The sequence below is a fragment of the Peromyscus californicus genome, unplaced genomic scaffold (assembly GCF_007827085.1).
Source record: "Peromyscus californicus insignis strain IS unplaced genomic scaffold, ASM782708v3 Scaffold_11__1_contigs__length_118956290, whole genome shotgun sequence".
Taxonomy (NCBI): domain Eukaryota; kingdom Metazoa; phylum Chordata; class Mammalia; order Rodentia; family Cricetidae; genus Peromyscus; species Peromyscus californicus.
The window spans coordinates 113,956,294-113,974,846 of NW_026294402.1; the positions used below are offsets into that span (position 1 = coordinate 113,956,294).

Here is an 18,553-nt window from a genome sequence, read left to right on the forward strand (position 1 = left end):
ACCATCCGGGATCTGGAAAAGGAGCATCTCTTGGGAAACTGCAGGGAGAAGGCACAGCAGTGGTCTCCTAACAGACCACCAAGGTGTCCCTAACTACAGCTGGCTGGGAGAAGCCACCCAGCCACCCTGCCCCTAGCACCGGACATGATCGTGCCAGGCTGAGAACACAGGAAAAGCGATGGTGGGCTGCTGTCCTGGTCCCCAAGCGGACACGCCACAGACTCTGCTTGTCCTCACCCAGGCCCAGGGAGGGTTCCCCACTGAGCGAGGGAGGGGCAACAAGAATGGTTTGTTACATCGGGGGTCCTGCGTGCTCACCACACCATAGGCATTTGTAGAGAGGAGAGCTGTGAGAGGAAGTTTCAGGACGAGGGCCAGTGATGGGTTGGGAGCTGGGCCATGTCAGGCAAGGTTCCCAGATGAGGAGAGTCCTGACCCTGAGAAGAACAAGGGGGGTTCTGGTAGAGGGAGCAGCAGCTGGTGAGGCAGGCAGGAAGAGCCTGGGGCCTTGAGGGCTGGAGAGATGTGGTTACAGAGGTCAGCGGGGCCAGAGGCAACAGAAGCCACTGAAATATCACCCTGGCCACTGAGGGAAGGGTGTGCAGCGGATAAAGTTAGCAAAGGAAGTGCTTGGTGGTCTCCAAGAGGCAAGACGACCCCTAACCTAACAAGGAGGACAAGTTAGACCTGAGCAGTGGGATTTCAGTCACTGAGGTGCTGGGGCCCCCAGAGCTTGGACGAGGTGTGTTGGTGTTAGGGTGGGCATTAAAGATGGCATTAATGGGCCTGGGGTAGGCAAGGGAGTTAGTTGAGTTCAGCATTAGGTGGTCTGGCTGGAAGGTCTAGAAATACCCAGAGTAGGTTGCTGAACACACTGGCCTGGGGCTCAGGGGAGAGGCCCTGGCTCAGGACAGGTTCTTCTTCAAAGCCACACTTTTTTCACTTTCTGGAAGGGCTTGGGGATGGAAAGACACAATCACGAGGCAGGAGAAGGCAGGGCAGCAAAAGAGAAAAGCAAAACCAACCCACCAACCACAAGGGTCCGATTATAAGGTCCTTAGTGGTGTTGAAGGCACAGGGATATCGGGGCGGGGCTGTGGGGAGGACTGAGGGCAGGCTTGCTGGGTACACACGCTCAGTTCTACCAGATGAAGAGCTCTGGAGGTTGGCAAGATGTTGACGATCACTGAACTGGGCACTTAGCACAATTAAGGCGTGAGTTCAATGCTGTGTGTATCTTACCACTATTAATAAATTTGAAACAGAGCAGGTGAAAGACTGCAAAGGGTGGTTTCCAGGTAGGGGAGGGAAGGACTTCCTGGGGTGACCTGCTGCACACTGAGCTAAGGGTTTGCTTGTCATGACAGAGGGCATTACTGAGTCTAGCCTAAGGAGGTCCTGTCGGCTGGCAGAGCACATGGACACGCGGTGAGTGGGCTGGCAGCATGGAGCGACAGTGGACTGAGGGACAATGGGGGGGGGGGCGGATTGCGAAGCCAGGGGTCCGCCCTGGGGCTGCCTCTGGTTTGGCACTTCGGGGGTGCGGGTTCCTTTCTCCACAGTGCCCTAGAGCAGGAGGTCCTCAAGGAATGGCCTAGGTATCCTCTTCTGAGGGGTGTGCTGCCCATCTGCACCCCACTTGTGCTGGCTGGACCCTTGCCTCTGGCCAGTCTCCACGGGAACAACCTGAAGTCATTCTTGAGTCCTGAGCGCCACCACCGCCTCCGCCAGTCTTCAGACCTGCTCAGGCCTCCCCACAGTTCCTCCAGCCTCTGCTGTCCTGCCCCTTCCTCGGTGCCCATGTTACACCTCAGCCCAAGAACAGAGCCCAGACCAGGTCATGTAAGCCATTTATTGGTTTGTTTGAAAAATAATGTATTTCATTTATACACGAAGCTTGGTGAGAAGTGCTCATTGATTTCAGACAACACCTGACATATATTCATGTCCCCCCTCCTTCTGTCTATTTTCTTATCCCCTCCTGCACATCACTGTGCAGTTCTGGAAAAAGAGACCATGCCGAGCCAAGGAGTTGGGGCTAGCTGACTCCTGCCCTTGGTCGTCCTGTCTGCGGCCAGCCCCAGGCACCTGTTCTAAGGCCCTGAGGCTATCCATACACTTGAAACCACAGTGTCCTTCCGGCCAGCTGGGATGGCAGCCCTGCCATCCCCAGGTCACATTCCTGCCTATGCAGCCTGATGTGAGTGCCAGGGAGGGACACACATCTCTTCAAGCCTTGAGAGCAAAGCACAGATCTACAAAAATAAGATTTCCACTCAGAGAAGCGTCACCAGGACAGTTAAAACCAAGCTCCCCACACTGGACTCAATGGGGACACTGGATAAGTCTCCAGGGGTGGGTGGGGTTGGGGCTGGTGGGGTCGGGGCCGGTTGCCACCAAGGGAACTGAGGTGATAAAAAGAAATGTAATACTTGACTCGCCCACAGCGCCCCTCTTCAGCACTGCCATGAGCGTCCAGCCCTCCGACGACTCGGCGAGGTAGGTAGGAGCAGCCAGCCTGCAGTGGGCAGTGAGACTGAGGTGGCCTGTGAGGTGGGTGCCCCCAGCCGAGGGTGGCTCTGCTGGAGAGCTAGACCTGGGCAGCCGAGCCCCTGCCTGCTCAGGCTCCACTAGCCAATCTCGTCACCTCAGCGGTTCTCTACATTAAAAAGATTTGCATATGCTAAATAGGATTGTCAGCAGCTGAAGAGGTCATGGGGATAACTGGACTAGTAAAGTCATTTTTTCCCTGACAAAGCCTTCGCGGAAGACTCCTGGGATGGTCAGACTCCTGCCCTCAGGGATCCTGTGTCCGGACAACCCCAGACCATGTGCTGGGTCTCGATGCCACCCTGCCTCCTTCCCTAATGGGATAAATGGCTATTCCCCTCCCAGGGCACAGAACCAGGTGGGAACATCCAGGGCCTTTCTTTAGGCAAGGCCAGGCTGCTCCCCCTCCCACTTCCAAGGTGTCTGAAGAGGAGTTGGAGCCCCGAAGGGAATCCTCTCCACATACAGTCAGAGGCAGAGAAACCCCAGGGGAACCTGGGAAACGGAGACCACTTCCTTCGTCAGGTGGACTGTGCAGCTGCCATGGCTGGACACCGTTCAACAGCCCACGTGGAACAGCCTTCTCTTCCCTTGGCTTGTCAAAAGGGCCTGCCACAGCCCTTGAGCAAGCCAGTGCCTGGCTGTGAGTGGGGCTGGCCCCCTCATACCCTTGGGTTCCAACATTAATACTCTTACGGGAAAGGGAGAAAGAGCAGAATCCGTCTGAGACCTAGGCTGCTCGTCGGGGAGCTTTTAATTTTTATAGCACTGACCCCAGTGAAGCCTGAATAAAAAGGAAAATGAAATCCTGGGGACAACTCGGGTGCAGAGTGAGCGCCACTGGAAGAACCTCATGCTTTGGGACCAGGAAGAAAACCTGTCTCCCTTGGAGCAGCTTACCACACTTGCCTGAGGGGATCCTGGGCCCGTGGCCTCTGTCTGACCCCAGTGTGTGAAGTGTGTGTGTGTGTGTGTGTGTGTGTGTGTGTGTGTGTGTGAAGGGCTTAGGCCTTCCTGGTTCCTCCTTTGGGCATGAGGCCTGAGGAAGCCACACTGGATCCCACTTAGCTTTGAGAGCAGAATTCCGGCAGCTCAACTGACAGTCTTGTTCAGGGTTAAGAAGAGGCAGTGTGAACTGCTGCAGATGTTCATGGAAAAAGATGTTCTTTGCTCAAGTAAAAAAATATCAAATATAATAAATCTATGAAAGCCTGTTCATAACATGTACAGTGTGTTTTCCACTTCACCTCAGAGGCTGGGGCAGAGTTGCTGTTCAGAGCCTGGCCAGACATGCTACTAGGGCATGCCAGACCTCCAGGGACAGGCCTCTACCAATAGGGGTTCCTCCCGCTGCTTCTGGCTTCAACGCAGACACAGAACTCTGCTTTGTGGTTCCTCCAAATCAAGGCTCATCTGTCACCTCCGAAGCCCAAAGCCAGGATGGCCTCAGCCGACACTGGTTTTAACTGCACTCAGGTTTGTCACGATACAACAGGGTATGCCACGGCCAGCGGTGGACGGGCTCACACTATCGATTCGCGGTCCCTATCTGGAGATGGAGGGAAGTCTGCGAGATCTTCGCTACGGCTATAGTCAGATGCTCGCACTGGGAGGTTGTCGCTGGTGGCTCTCGTGACGCTGTCGTAGGATGGGGGGAAGGATGTGGAGGAGATGGACGAGCTGGAGGGTGGACCACTGCGCCGGGAGAAGTTCTCATTCATCATGTAGGCAATGAGACCCTCTCGTTCAGGAGCATCCTCATCAGAGAGGCCACTGCCTGCTTGCTGGCGGAAGAGGAAGGAAGCATGCTTCACTGACCGTTGTAGCAGGTGCCTCCGGAAGGCCCGCTGGATGACCGTGGCTGATACTTCCTCATGCTTTCGTCGGAGGGTGGTGGTGATGGGCTCGTAGGAGATCTTGGAAGGATTGGCTGCCATGAACTTCTCCTCCATCTGGATCTTCAGAGCATCCATTTCTCCAGACTCCCCGAGCACCCTCTTGGTGAAGGCAAACAGGATATCCATACAGTGGATACGATCCCCGCTCACCATGGGCAAGTCCATGTTGATGAGGCTTATCTGGTTGGGCTTGGCGATACGGAGTGGTTCGGACAAGGCATCTGCAAAGTCGGACAGGGCCAAATACTCAATGAACTGGGTGGCCTCTGGGTCGAACTTCTCCCAGATCTCATAGAACATGTCAAAGTCGTCCTCGCTCAGGGGCTCTGTGCTCTCCTCTGTGGCCACACTGAAGTTCTCAAGGATGATGGCGATGTACATGTTGACCACGATGAGGAAGGAGATGATGATGTAGGTGGTAAAGAAGAGGATGCCCACTGCTGGGCTCCCACAGTTCCCCCGGGAGCCATTGCTGTTGGGTAGGTTGGGGTCACAGTATGGGGGGCCTGTGTTGAGGATGGGGCTGAGGAGGCCATCCCAGCCGGCTGATGTGGTGATCTGGAAAAGGCACAGCATGCTGTTGGCGAAGGTCTGGAAGTTGAACATGTCGTCAATGCCAGCTTCCCACTTGACATAAGCAAAGTTGGCCATGCCGAAGATGGAGTAGATGAACATGACGAGGAAGAGCAGGAGGCCGATGTTGAAGAGGGCAGGCAGGGACATCATGAGGGCAAAGAGCAGTGTTCGGATCCCCTTGGCTCCTCGGATCAGCCTGAGGATGCGACCGATTCTGGCCAGACGGATGACCCGGAAGAGCGTTGGGGAGAAAAAGTACTTCTGGATGATGTCAGAGAGGACAGTGCCTAAGGGAGACAAGCAAGATTGTGGTCACCATGGCACCTCCACCCTCCTTCCAGGCCAGGCTCACTAAGGGCAAGTGTGTCTGTATAGGAGAAGGCCCTTCTAGGATGACCAGGTCAATGGGACATTCTAGGACTTGGCCTCCTCTTGCTCTGTGACCCAGCAGATGAAAAGACCTATATTTTGCTAAATGTCTTCTCAGTGCTGTTCTTCTGCTTGTAAGGATACACCTGTACAATGGAGGTATGCTAGCACACCATTACATGGGTTCTGAGGCCAGAGGGTACTCACTCAGCACCCCAGCAGCCCAGCAGGAACCAGAGCTCAAAGCTTCCAGCTCCTCACTACTCAAAGTATGTTCTGAGGACCAGCAACCCAGGGCACTCCCGGAGGCTTGTTGGAGATGTAAAATCCCAGCTCTACCCTCACCCATTTCCTCTTCACAAATTCAGACACTGCAGGTGCATCCTAAGGGGCAGGACACATTGGCCTAGGATCAGTGCTATCCACACAGAGAAGCTCAGTGTCTCTGTGATGGTTCCTATTATCCTTCAGCTCCAGGACTTCTCCACCTTTGGATCTCTAAGAGCACAGGTATATTTCAGAAGAAAGCGTGAAGTAAACTTGCCTCTTGGGGGTGTAAGGACCTCTCCTGGCTCTGTATCATAACGCTGATGGCTGGCATGTGTCAGGAGCACTGGGCCATGCCCTTCACAGCCTTCATTTCATTAGCCTCCCAGCACTCTGGGAAAGGGAGCCACCAGCATCATCTTCCTCCCGGAAGATGGAACCAAAGGAAGGTCACCGACCCAAGTGACAAGCTGGGATGAAACCAGGACCCCTGGCTCCATGGCTGCTCTTAGCCACACCCTGGCTCAGTCCAGCACCAGGGTCAGCAGGTGATTTAGAGGTACATGCTGCGCCTCCCAAAGCCTCCAAGGTTTCGTGGTCCACTCTAGCTGACATTCTGCATCTCCTATATTGACCTCCGGCCCCATGAGGCACAGGGCAGTCCTTCCTCCATCTGGGGCCTTGGGGCATTTCTGAGCCTACTTCATGTTCTACATGCCTGCCCACTACTGCCACAGCAGGAGTTCCTGCCCTAACCTCTGTTTAGCTTCACAGAGGTAGATGACGTTTTGGGCAGAAAGGCAAAGGCAGATGTGTACTCACAGGAATGGGCGTGGGGTCAAGGGCTGGGCTCTAAGGACAGCAACAAAGCAAAATATACAGACTCAACATTAGACTTCACTGAGGTTAAAGCAGACAAATGGCAACACCTGTGCTTCAACAGACAGCACAAAGACAGGAAAAAAACAGAGAAGAGGAGGGAATATTTTTGATTTGTGTATTTGATAAGGGACTAGAATCCTGAATAGATAAAGTGCTCTTGCAACTCAACAATAAAAAAGATAAAATACTCTAATTTTTTAAAATGAACAAAAGTTTTGTACAGCTTTTCTCCATGGGAGACAAAGAAATGGCTAGTAAGCAGAGGAAAAGACATTCAGGTTCATTAGCCACCAGGGCATTAGCAACCCAAACACCAATGAGACAGCACTCTCATCAGGGTGGCTGTAACCACCCTAGAAAGCCAGGCCGTGTGCTGGTGAGGAGGTGGGTTAATGGAAGTTCTGATTACCAGTGGTGAGTATGTAAAATGGGGCGACCACTTCGGAAAATGGTTTGACAATTCTTGCATATTTTAGATTAGTGGTTGCCAGGGGCTGAGGGAGAGCAGACATGAAGAGGGATACCAGTGGGCAGAGTCTCTCTTGGGGGTTTGCTAGCATTGCACAGTGGCAGTGGTTGCTCAGTCTGGTGACAGTCCAGTCACGTTCCACATAACCATTGTCAAGCCAACGGCAGAGCAGTGTGACGATGGCCCTACAGGATCGTACTGCCCAGTGACCTTGTAGCTGTCTTTGTGTTAGACAAATTCTGTGACGCTCAGACAATGATGAAATTGCCACATTTTTCAGAACATATCCCTCGTGTGAAGCAATGCCTAATGGTATTGAGATCCACAGAATGTTCACTGTCAAGTGAATTTTAAGTTAACCTTCTGTGAATTTTACAGTACATGAATCACATCTCAATAAAGCTGTCATAGGAATTTGGGTTCCGGGACTGAACAGACGTGGTGGGGACTGTGTCTGTGTTAAGCTCTTGTCCTGTGTTGTCCCTCCTCAGGTGAATTGCAGGAGGCAGTAATTCTGCAAGAACCTAGCACACAAGTTGGACTGTAGGATTTTCCATTCTCAGGAATGATTTATGTCTTCTACACTATCAGGAAATCTGTCTCTTGACATTTTCTGAATAGCCACAGAGCTGAGTCCCAGGGAGGGTGGGGGCAGGATGGGGTATTGGGCTCTCTTCAGGTTGGCCACTTTGGCTTGAATGGGCCCTCCCAGACAAGTTCTTTTTAGAGTGATGTGTAGGTCTGTGCTAGTGTGTGTGTGTGTGTGTGTGTGTGTGTGTGTGTGTGTGTGAGAGAGAGAGAGAGAGAGAGAGAGAGAGAGAGAGAGAGAGAGAGAAAGAAAGAAGAGGGAAGGGAGAGATGAGGAGGAATATGGGGGGGAGCGGGGGAGGTGAAGAATACAGAGAAAGAAGGTGAGAGAACCGAGACATGAGCAGAGAACACAGGGCTGGATTAGGGCCCGGGCAGGATTTCAGTCCCGCCCACTTGCATACCCACCCACGATGGAGAGGATGACAACCACGAAGTCGAAGATGTTCCAGCTGTTGGTGAAGTAATAGTGGCGCAGGGCAGCCATCTTGACAATACACTCGCCTGTGAAGATGCCCACGAAGAGCAGGTTGATCTTGGCTAAGATGTTGACCTTCTCAGGGCTCTGGTCATCTGTCTCCACCATCATGGTCACCATGTTTAAACAGATGAGGAACATGATGGTGACGTCGAAGGCCTGCTTGGTCACAATGTCGAATATGAAGCCCTGGTACTTGTTCTAGAAGAAGAGATGAGGGGCTCAGTGCAGAAGGGACCCCAGGAGACTCTGCTGCCAGTCAGCCCAGACAACTCGCATCCTGCTCACCACCCTCTGGGAGACTATGGCCCTCACCCCCCACTGCATGGCACATGTGGAGGAGGAAACCATGGAGGTAGGCCACCTGGCCCTCCTGCCTGATAGCCCATCCCCTCCAGGAACTGGCTCAGCCCTGAGGCTCCCTCTTCCACCGGGCCATCCTGGTAGACTTCAGGTGGACTTCAGGTAGACTTTTATCCTGGGTTTCAGCACACCATCCACTGTCCTGCTCTTTCGTCTTACATCCTGGAGGTTCAAGGTCACATTTAAACTTCAATCCTAGCACTTGTATTTGCCTTCAGATTAATAGATTTTCTTCATGCTTTTTATGAAATGGATATTATTTGTTCTACTGAATAAAATTATTTTATATGTTTAGAGAACATTTTATTTTTCAAATGTGTATATTTGTGGGCCTTCATGTAGGTATGTACACATGAGTGCAGGTGTCTGTGGAATACAAAAAATGTTATTGGACCCCTGGAGCTGGAGTTGCAGGCAGCTGTGAACTGCCTGATGTGGGTGCTAGGAACTGAACTCAGGTCCTCAACAAGAACAGCACACGGTCTTAATCATTGAGCCATCTCGCCAGCTACTCTATGTCTCTTTAATTGTAAATGAGCCCAGATTATTTGAAGGAAGAGATAGGATTAAAAGTATGTCCTTTCTCTTTGACACACACACACACACACACACACACACACACACACACACACACCCCTAATTTAGGAGAGGACAGGGTGAGAAGGGAGGGATCAGATGGAAGGTTTGAAATATTGGGCCTCTCCAACTGGCTGGTGGTTTAGGGACATCTCACCTAATTTGAATATTCCCCCCATTCTTTTTTTTTTTTTTTTGCTTGTTTGTTTTTAGGACAGGGTCTCAATATGTAGTCCTGGCTGGTTATGAACTCACAGTGATCTTCCTGCTTCTGCCTCCCAAGTGCTGAAATTACACACGACTCAATTCCTCATCCTGCTTTTCTGAGAAGGGCTTGATGGAGCCACGGAGTCAGGCTAGCCGAGAGCCCAGTACCCACCCTGGCTCTGCTCACAAGGGGACAGTTCTCTGGTTACCGATGTTCTGATGATGGGACTGTGAGTGGGGTAGGGATGTACAAGCTCACTACACTCTCTGAAAAGAACCTGGCCCCCTGAAGGGAAGGAGGGGAAGCCGCTGAGTCCCTGTGGGTATGCAGTGTGTCCTGGACGTCTCTGCCTCCTCGTGCTGTCCCCACCATCTATGTGAGGCTCAGACCTCTGTGTGGGTGAGACTCTGAGAGTGCCTTCAGCTGGGTGGAAGACTCCAGGGCTCTTGACGCCTGGCCTCGAGGGAGGATCCCAGGACTCCTGAGAAGACCCTCCCCGACTCTGCCAGGGAGCCTAGCTCACCAGGGGCCGTGGGATAGGCTTCTGGGGCTTCTTGGAGCCCAGCTTCTTCATGGCATTGTAGTACTTCTTCTGCTCCTCTGTCATGAAGATGTCCTGACCCCCTAAGTATAGAAAGACAGCACTAACGTAAATTTGGGGTTCTCAGGATCTCGCCTCCTGAGTGAAGGTGCCAGGCTCAACCACTTCATAACTTTCTGTCCCAAAAGGTGGGTGTATTTGGAGAGATTTCACCCCAAATCTGCCTTTCCAGGGTCCCTCCCTGTTCCTGTTCCCTGGGAAATCCTTACAGTTTTATGGCCTGCAGGTCCAGTCTCCAGTCAGCCAGACAGAGGCATCTCTCTGAGCATCTCACTTGGTTTGGCTACAGCTTAATCATGGCCTCTCTGGTGTGTCTCCTTGGGCCTCTGCACAGCCCTACCCATAACTCTAGACCACAGATCAGGTTTATAATCCAAATTCTCACCCCTGAATCTCTTAGCTAGATGGGGGAAGGCAGAGACCCACCAAAGTCCCTTCTGTTCTTCATGGCCATGTCCACACCCTCCCCACTGTATTTCATCAGAATAAAGAAAGAGGCTGATTCCCAAGAGAGCAGGTGTGACAGGGGCCTCTGTCACCCAGTCCTCCCCTGCACCGCCCCCCAAGGTGGAGCCAATACTCTACGTATCTTTTTCTTCTGTTGGTTGAAGTTATCAATAATGACACCAATAAAGAGGTTCAGGGTGAAGAAGGAGCCAAAGATGATGAAAACGACAAAGTAGATGTACATGTAGAGGTTGTATTCCCACTGTGGTTGCTCCTCATACTGCAGGGAAAAATCAGACAGGGTTGTCACACAGGCAGGATGGGGCTGCAGTGGGGGCCATGGTGTGTGTGTCCAGAGGATTGGCATTCCAGGTGTATGTGACTCTGAATGGTTGTGATTAGAGTGGAGGTGGGTAGGTAGAGGTAAGTGGTAGCCAGAGGTGGAGGGTAGGGGTGTGTGGAGATGATGGAGGCAGGCAAGGACATCTGGCATGCCACGCTAAGGGGTGACCCCATATTAGTATGCATTCAGTCCCTGGGCCAATGAGAGACTGGGTTACACTGACTCATCTCTCAGTCTTTCCTCAGTCATCAGTATGACTGGGTGAGGCACAAGGACAAGGAGAAACTCATCTACATCTCGGCTGCCTCCCCCCCCCCCCCCCAGTGAGGATGAATAATCCACAGTGGGTTGGATTTGAAACGTGTTTGGGAATTTGGGGACTCCATGAAAGACCACATTGCTTTGCCGCAGGGCCAGGCCTGAGCATCCCCAGGATGCTGAACCTGAGGCTGACCTGAGCACATCCTGCTCTTCCTGCCGTGAGACCAGAAGCCTCACATGCTGGTTTTGCTGGGAGAAGCTAGTGGCAACCTACCCCTCTGGAATCCACAGCTGCATACATGATGTCCATCCAGCCTTTAAATGTCGCCTGTGAGGGAGAGAGCATGGAGGTCATCAGACTTGGCACTCTGTTTCAGCTACAGAGAACTCCCATCTCAATGAAGGCTGGAAACAGCCTCCTACAAGAAGCAAGAAGGCCCCAGCCGACCCATTCAGTAGTGTCCAAAAGGCTGAGTGGCCCAGGGAAAGGCCTTTGCAGGAGCTAGGGATGGAGTAGACACTGAGCAGAAACCCCAAGAAGGTCATGCTAGGCTTCTCAATGGAGGCCTTGGGACTGGTAAGGCCAGGAGAAGGTCCACTCCTCAAAACACACACACTTCAGATTCTAACACAGCACAGGATCCAGACGGTGGCCTTGTTCAAAGACTGACCCCAGGGCTGATCTGGCCAGCTGTGTCCTGCCTGTAACGACAGGATCCTTTTTGCTACTGTGTTGGCGAGTGGCTAGTAGCAACTTCCTTTCCAGAAGGATAGGAAAATCCCTAACATATTTGCCAAATTCTCTGATGTAAATATTCCCACCACCATGCTGTGACCTCTGGGAAGAGAGAGAGTCGAGAGCCACGGTATTACAGAATTCACACGGTGCAGGCATAGCACAGGGCAGCGACCTGGACAGCCCTCTCATTTTTTTGAGACAGTCTTTCACTGAACTTGGAGCTCAGTGGCTAGACTGGCTGGCCAGCAAACCCCAGGAATCCTCCTGTCGCCACCTCCCCAGAGCTGTGTTTACAGGCATTACACCTGGCTTTTGATGTACGTGCCTGGATCTGAACTCAGACCCTCAAGCTTGTGTGGCAAGCATTTTATTTATAGTGCCATCTCCTCAGCCCTGCGGGTTTATAATCTCTACACCATCCTGCTCATAAAGTAAACGGACAATCGAGAGAACCTGCACATCAAAGATGGAAGCAGACGTGCTCCTTTCGAGGGTGGGGCGGGGACCAGGAATCCAGGGCCTTGCGCACGTCAGGCAAGCACTCCGTTAATGTCCCCATCTCAAACGTATTCTTTTAAACAGCCCAAGATATAATATTGGTCAATCACAATTTACTAACAGTTCAGTCCCTGGGGAGTCGACAGTCTTGTATCTACCCTGTGCCACCTAAAGAGGTCCATTTGACTGACGGCTGGGGAGTTGGTCCTGTCTAGTGCTGGCTTGATCCCCATGCCACACACCTTGGACAGTGTATACTCAATATAGAACTGAGACTCTGCGAACTTCCCAAGGAGCCACATCCCCAGGAAATTCTAGCCTCTTTGGGCTCTGTGACCCTACTTCAGGGACCCAGCATGACCCCACTGGCCTGCTCCTGCCCACACTAGGCATATGTGAGGGACATATTTCTGATGCACCACCAATGGAAGAAGGGGATCCTTGCTCTCTCATACTTACCACCTGCAGAAGGGCCAGGTACCCGGCCCCCACGTTGTCAAAGTTGACTTTCACCTTGGTCCAGTACAGTTCTCCAGTCACGTTGAAGGACTCACATTCACTCTTGTTGTTCACGATGGTGTAGTTCAGAGGCAGGTCCCCTTCCGTCTGGTTGATGCACCTACCAAACTTCCCAGCGAAGAGGTTCACGCCCATGATGCTGAAGATGAGCCAGAAGATGAGGCAGACGAGGAGGACGTTCATGATGGAGGGGATGGCACCCACCAGTGCGTTGACCACCACCTCATGGACAGAGAGTGAACTCAGTTCTCGGGGTTGCAGAGAGCATATGCTCTTTTCAAGACGTCCCCCCACTGACTGGACTTTCTGGCCACAGGTGGCTGTGGGAGTGGGGAGCTTCCAGTCATGGGGGAGGTTGACTCCACGGCTAGAGCTCTGGTGGCAAGTGAGGGGAGTCATAGAGAATCAAGAGACCTTTTCATCTACGCCCTAAGTGCTGAGGTAACTCCAGAGCACACCAGTCTTTTCCCTTCCAGCTCTCTTTTGCCTTCAGCTATGATCTGAAAAACTCAATTTTCATAAAAATGGGTTCTCTGCTGGTTGAGGCTGCCAGGAGTCCAGTGGGTAGGGCAGGCTTAGACACAGCTGAAGGTTTTAGGTCCTGTGTCAGGCAGGCAGGCCTGCTGGTCCTTGTGCTCTCTGTGCTAAACTTCTGGTTTATTTTAGGGCTGCTGTGACCGGGAGAGGATGGTTCCCCCAAGTATACCCAGGGGACCCCTGCTATGTCTGCAGAGTGTGCCGTCTGACTCCTGACACTCCTTCTGAGCCCCCGAAGGTGGCTTCCTGACAGATACACTTGGGAAACTCTGGCCCACTCAAGGGCCAGGAAGCTATTGACCACACTGACGGGGGTGGAGCTGGGGTGGATTCTGTTTTGGCACAGAGGGTCCAAAGTCAAGATGGGGGCTGGCATGCTGAAGCCATTCCTGGAGCAGGTGGGAAACGCAGCTCCCTAGGGCACCACGCACCATGCAGAAGCCTCAGGAGTTTGCCCTTGGCTGGCACTGCAGCCAGCAGCCACATCAGAGGCATTCCTGGCACCTAGCATCACCGTGTCCCTCTGGAATCAAGTGTCCTTGGCTCCCAAAGAGACATCTAACGCTGGTCTGATTACTCCCTTGTGGGTGGGTTCCTGCCAGGACTAAGCAGTGTGATGAATTGGTGGTGTGGGCAAAGTTCAAAGCCATCAACCAAATGATGAGCTGTGTGATGGGACCTGCTGGGGCAGGGGGACACAGACATTGTTCTCTGAAGCCATGAAGAACTGTGTGTGTTAAAACACAGACACAGACACAGACACAGACACAGACACACACACACACACACACACACACACACACACACACACACACACTCGCACACATACGTGCATGCGCTCACACACGTGCATGCGAGTCTTTCTTCTTGCTGCCTATCATAGCTAGTTCTTTTTCAGGGCTGGGGCAGGTGTCGAACCCAGGGCTTTACACGTGGAGGCAAATGCTCTGTTGGAGACCCACATCCCTCCCTCACAGCTGTTTTTCTTGGGGGCTTTAAAATTCGTCTCATAAAAATGGATGGAACTAGAAAACATGAAGTGAGGTAACCCAGCTCAGACAGCAAATACTGTTTGTTCTCTCTCATGTGGATCCAGCTTCTAGTTTTTATATATGTATGTCTGTGTGGGAGTGAGTGTGGGTAGAGACCTGGAAAGGGGCCCATGAGGGAGAGGTGTGGGGAGGGTAACAAACATACACGATATGAAAATGGGAAGGGGACAGAAGGGGACAAGCAGGGGTGGGGGCAGGGAGGGGGGAGGTGGGGGCACCTACGGGAACTAGTATATATAAAAATGTCATGAAGAAATCTGTTACTTTGTACGCTAACTAAAATTATTATTTTAAAAAGGAAATAGGGCTGCAGAGATGGTCCAGCCGATAAAGGTACAAGCCTGGCAAGCTGAGTTTGGTCCTCAGAACCCAGGGTGGATGGACACAACCAATTCCTGAAAGTTGCTCTCTGATCTCCACACGCATGCCATGGCACATGGGCCCCCATGCTCATGAGTGTAACACACACACACACACACACACACACACACACACACACACACACACTTTTAAAAGCAACATTAAAATTTGCCTTACATGCTCACATTCTTTGGTAAAATGTGGCACCCCCTAAATGTCTGTGGAATCACAAAGGCATTTGCTAAGCCATGAACTTATGCTCGGCAAACTGTCACCTGCAGGTGAGAACACAGTCTACTTCACACCACCTTCCTTGGCCTTGCTACACTGCCCTTCTCCATCACATAAGGACATGGGAAGGTGAGGAACTTCAGGCCAGCCTGCAGAGTGGCACAGGAGGAGCTGGGCCCCTGTGGAAGGCAGAAGTAGAGGGCCCTGGTGCCCATGGGCCTGGTGTTGGTGAGACTGTGCTCCGGTGAGTTCCCTCCTGAAGGTGAGAGCTGGAAGAACTCTGTGCAGAGAGAGATTCCAGACCACACTCCTCAAATTCAGCAGGGAGACCATCCCGGCTTCAGGCCTCCTGGTCAGGGGGTGTGGGTGTGTCCCCGCCTCCTCCACCTGCTAGGATGGTGGAAGCTCCACTTACTCTCATGCCCTCAAATCGTGACAAGGCCCTCAGGGGTCGTAGTGCACGCAGTGTCCTCAGTGACTTGATGGGACCCATCTCGGCAAAGCCTAAGGTGTTGGCCACAAGGCTGATCAGCGAGACCTGCAGAGAAGGGAGTGGAGGGAAGGCGGGGGCAGCTCCAGAGACAGGCTGTAGGCTCTCAGTTCATCTCAGGCAGGATAGCCAGGCTTCCCGGAGCCTTGAAGGGCTGGGGCAAGCCAAGACTGTCCTGTCTATAGGCCCTTAGAGAGCTGGCTATATGCATGTCACAACCACTAACCCCACCCCTGGGATATGTTGTTCCTATTCTGTTTGTGTGGCTGAGCAGAGAGTGCCTGGGCTTCTAAGTACGATTTTTGAGTTGGTCCTCTCCTCTCCCAAGGAAGTCTATTTTGGGGAAGAAAGGGCAGTCCTGGGCTGCATACGAGCACCAGACAGTCATGGGGCACGTCCCTTAAGCTGGACTTTGTAACATTCGGACATCTTCTGAGGACCTAGGCAGGGACGGGAGCCTCCACTGTCTGTTCCCTCCCTCTTCCCTAGCACTCCCCTCCGTGTACCCCGCCATGCCAAAGGTCTGAGGGCCAACACCCTATGTCTCTACTCTCTGTGACCGCAGTCTGGAAATGGTGTCTTTCCTGGACCCCTGCCTTTTACCCTGGTGCTGCGGAGGCCTGGCTGGGAAGGACTGTGCCTAGGAGCCATAGCCCTAGAGCTTTCTCCTAAGTTGGGAAGCACTGGGTGGTGGGGGTGGCCAAGGGGTACTGAGGAAGAGGCCTGGCTAGTCCCCTTTTCATCCTAAATAAAAGCCCAAGTTTTTGCAAAGGCCTTATGTGCCTTTTCCTGTTCCCGCTCCCTCTGCCCAGCCACTCTGGAGTGGTTTCTCAGAGACGGCAGGCATAGTGCTTGGAATGTTCTGACAGACACCTACAGAGTCAGCTCTCCTCAAGCCAACTCAGGGGTCACATTCCTGCTAGATTATTTAAAGGTGTGGCTTACATCTTCCCTCTGCCGTACATCCGGTTCCTGCACTTCTAATACCTTGCCCTTCCCGGTTTCTTTTCTCCATGCAATTCACTCTCCAACGTAATACCAAATTGACTCCTCTCTCTCTCTGTCTCTCTCTCTCTCTCTGTCTCTCTGTCTGTCTCTCTCCTTTTTGAGTCCAGTTTTTGTTATATAACCCTGGCTGGCCTGGAACCCATAATAATCCTCCTGCCTCAGTCTCCTGAGTGCTGGAATTATAGGCTGTACTCTCATACTCAGGTAATGTGTATTTAAAAACATCATCTACATTTACTTAGTGTGTGTGTGTGTGTGTGTGTGTGTGTGTGTGTGTGTGTGTGTGCCTGTGCGCGCACACGTGTATGATGGTGCATGTTTAGAGATTAGAGGACAGCTTGTAGGAGTTGGTTCTTCCATCATATAAGGTTGGAGGATTGAACTCAGGTCATCAAGCTTGGTGACCTTTTCCCACTGAGCCACCTCGCCAGCACCAACAGGCTTATTTCTATTCCTTTATTGTCTGCTGTCACTTTTCCTCTAGGTGGGTTGAGACTTCCAGACTTATCATAATCCTTGAATGTGGGCCTAGGACCACCTGAGACCTGGGACCACCTGAGACCTGGGACCACCTGAGGCCTGGGATCACCTGAGACCTGGGACCACCTGAGACCTGGGACCACCTGAGGCCTGGGATCACCTGAGACCTAGGACCACCTGAGGCTGAGACCACCTGAGGCTGAGACCACCTGAGGCCTGGGACCACCTGAGGCCTGGGACCACCTGAGGCTTGGGACCACCTGAGACCTGGGACCACCTGAGACCTGGGACCACCTGAGACCTGGGACCACCTGAGACCTGGGACCACCTGAGGCTGAGACCACCTGAGGCCTGGGACCACCTGAGGCCTGGGACCACCTGAGGCCTAGGGCCACCTGAGACCTGGGACCACCTGAGACCTGGGACCACCTGAGGCTGAGACCACCTGAGGCTGAGACCACCTGAGGCCTGGGACCACCTGAGGCCTGGGACCACCTGAGGCCTAGGGCCACCTGAGACCTGGGACCACCTGAGACCTGGGACCACCTGAGGCTGAGACCACCTGAGGCCACTTGAGGGGTAACCGCAAAAGGTTATGTGGGACACCCAAGGGTCTCCCTATATTCTCCATCCCACATTGCCTTGGTGGTGGCTCAGCTATGCCTTGGCTAAGAATACTGGGGCTGGGTTCCTTCTCTGCCTGAGACAGGTGTGAGGACTTAGCACACCTGACTAAGTCTCTTACATCTGAGCCTCTTCTCCACCAACAAGTCAGTCCCTGCTGGCGTGCAAACCCCAGGGCCAAGCCCAAGGGCCACCAACAAATCCATACTTTCTGGAACGTGGCTGCAGATCCTGATGCCCATCATTTCCTGTGGAACCCTTCCTAGGGATGCACACATATCTGGGCACCTGAGCCCTTCTTCCTGGGGACGCACACACACATGGGCTCCCAAGCCCCCCTTCCCATGGATGCACAAATACCTGGGCTCCTGAGCTCCATTTCTCGGGGACACACACACTCCTGGGTTCCCAAACCCCACTTCCCAGGGATGCACAAACACCTGGGCTCCCAAATCCCTCTTCCCTCACTGAAAGTAGATTCGGGGCTGCTCCTCACTCTGAGCATTGTCTCCCCCAAGCTCTGTCTATCCCCCAACTTGACCCATTTGTCCTAAACTCATCCTGCAGTGCCCTGGAGTCCAGGAAGTTCAGGGAAAGGGCTTCCCACTCAATCTGCCAACTGAGAGCTCAGAGAACATGCTCATTCCTTGCACTCGCCATCCTAGGACACATCCTGGGCAGACAAGGTCTCCCAATGGTCTGATGGTCCATGCAGCCTCAGTTCAGGCTTCCTCCTGTTCACACAAGATGCCCGTCTCAATCTCCCAGTGGTTTCTGCACCTAAGTCTAATTGACATCCTCTCACAATCCAAGTGGGCATGGAGACTCTCTGCCGGTCCTCAGTTTAGGGGGCCTAAGTTGCTGTGGTCCACCCTTGGGGTCTGCAGAGGTGTGTCTGTTCACCTCCTCCCTCTGGTCACTCTGACAGCATGCTCACTGTTGATTCTGGCCCAGGACCCTGCCTGAACAGATCTCTGCTCCTGACTGTCTCCTACAGATCCTGCTCTGAGGCAGGCCTCCGCTCTCAGCTGCCCTCTTCCTCCCTGACCAAAGTCTAGGCTTCAGACACTTGGCTTCCTTCTGCTCACCTGCCACACAATGCAGCTGAACACCCACACTTCTGCATGGTGATTCTGCCT

The 18,553-nt window shown here is 52.8% G+C and overlaps 1 protein-coding gene across 6 annotated transcripts in view; it reads right to left on the bottom strand.

Annotated features, from left to right (window-relative positions):
• Positions 1-1,833: 1,833 nt before the first annotated feature.
• Positions 1,834-18,553, bottom strand: part of Scn5a (sodium voltage-gated channel alpha subunit 5) — a 99,544-nt gene continuing 82,824 nt past the window's right edge. For all 6 annotated transcript variants that reach the window (XM_052724190.1, XM_052724177.1, XM_052724157.1 and 3 more), the window contains 7 exons: positions 15,228-15,350; positions 12,573-12,854; positions 11,151-11,204; positions 10,415-10,552; positions 9,748-9,852; positions 8,008-8,278; positions 1,834-5,311 (listed from right to left, as the gene is read on the bottom strand). In XM_052724190.1, the coding sequence (XP_052580150.1) occupies positions 4,074-5,311; positions 8,008-8,278; positions 9,748-9,852; positions 10,415-10,552; positions 11,151-11,204; positions 12,573-12,854; positions 15,228-15,350 (2,211 nt within the window). In that variant the 3' untranslated portion in view covers positions 1,834-4,073. The remainder of the gene's footprint in view (positions 5,312-8,007; positions 8,279-9,747; positions 9,853-10,414; positions 10,553-11,150; positions 11,205-12,572; positions 12,855-15,227; positions 15,351-18,553) is intronic.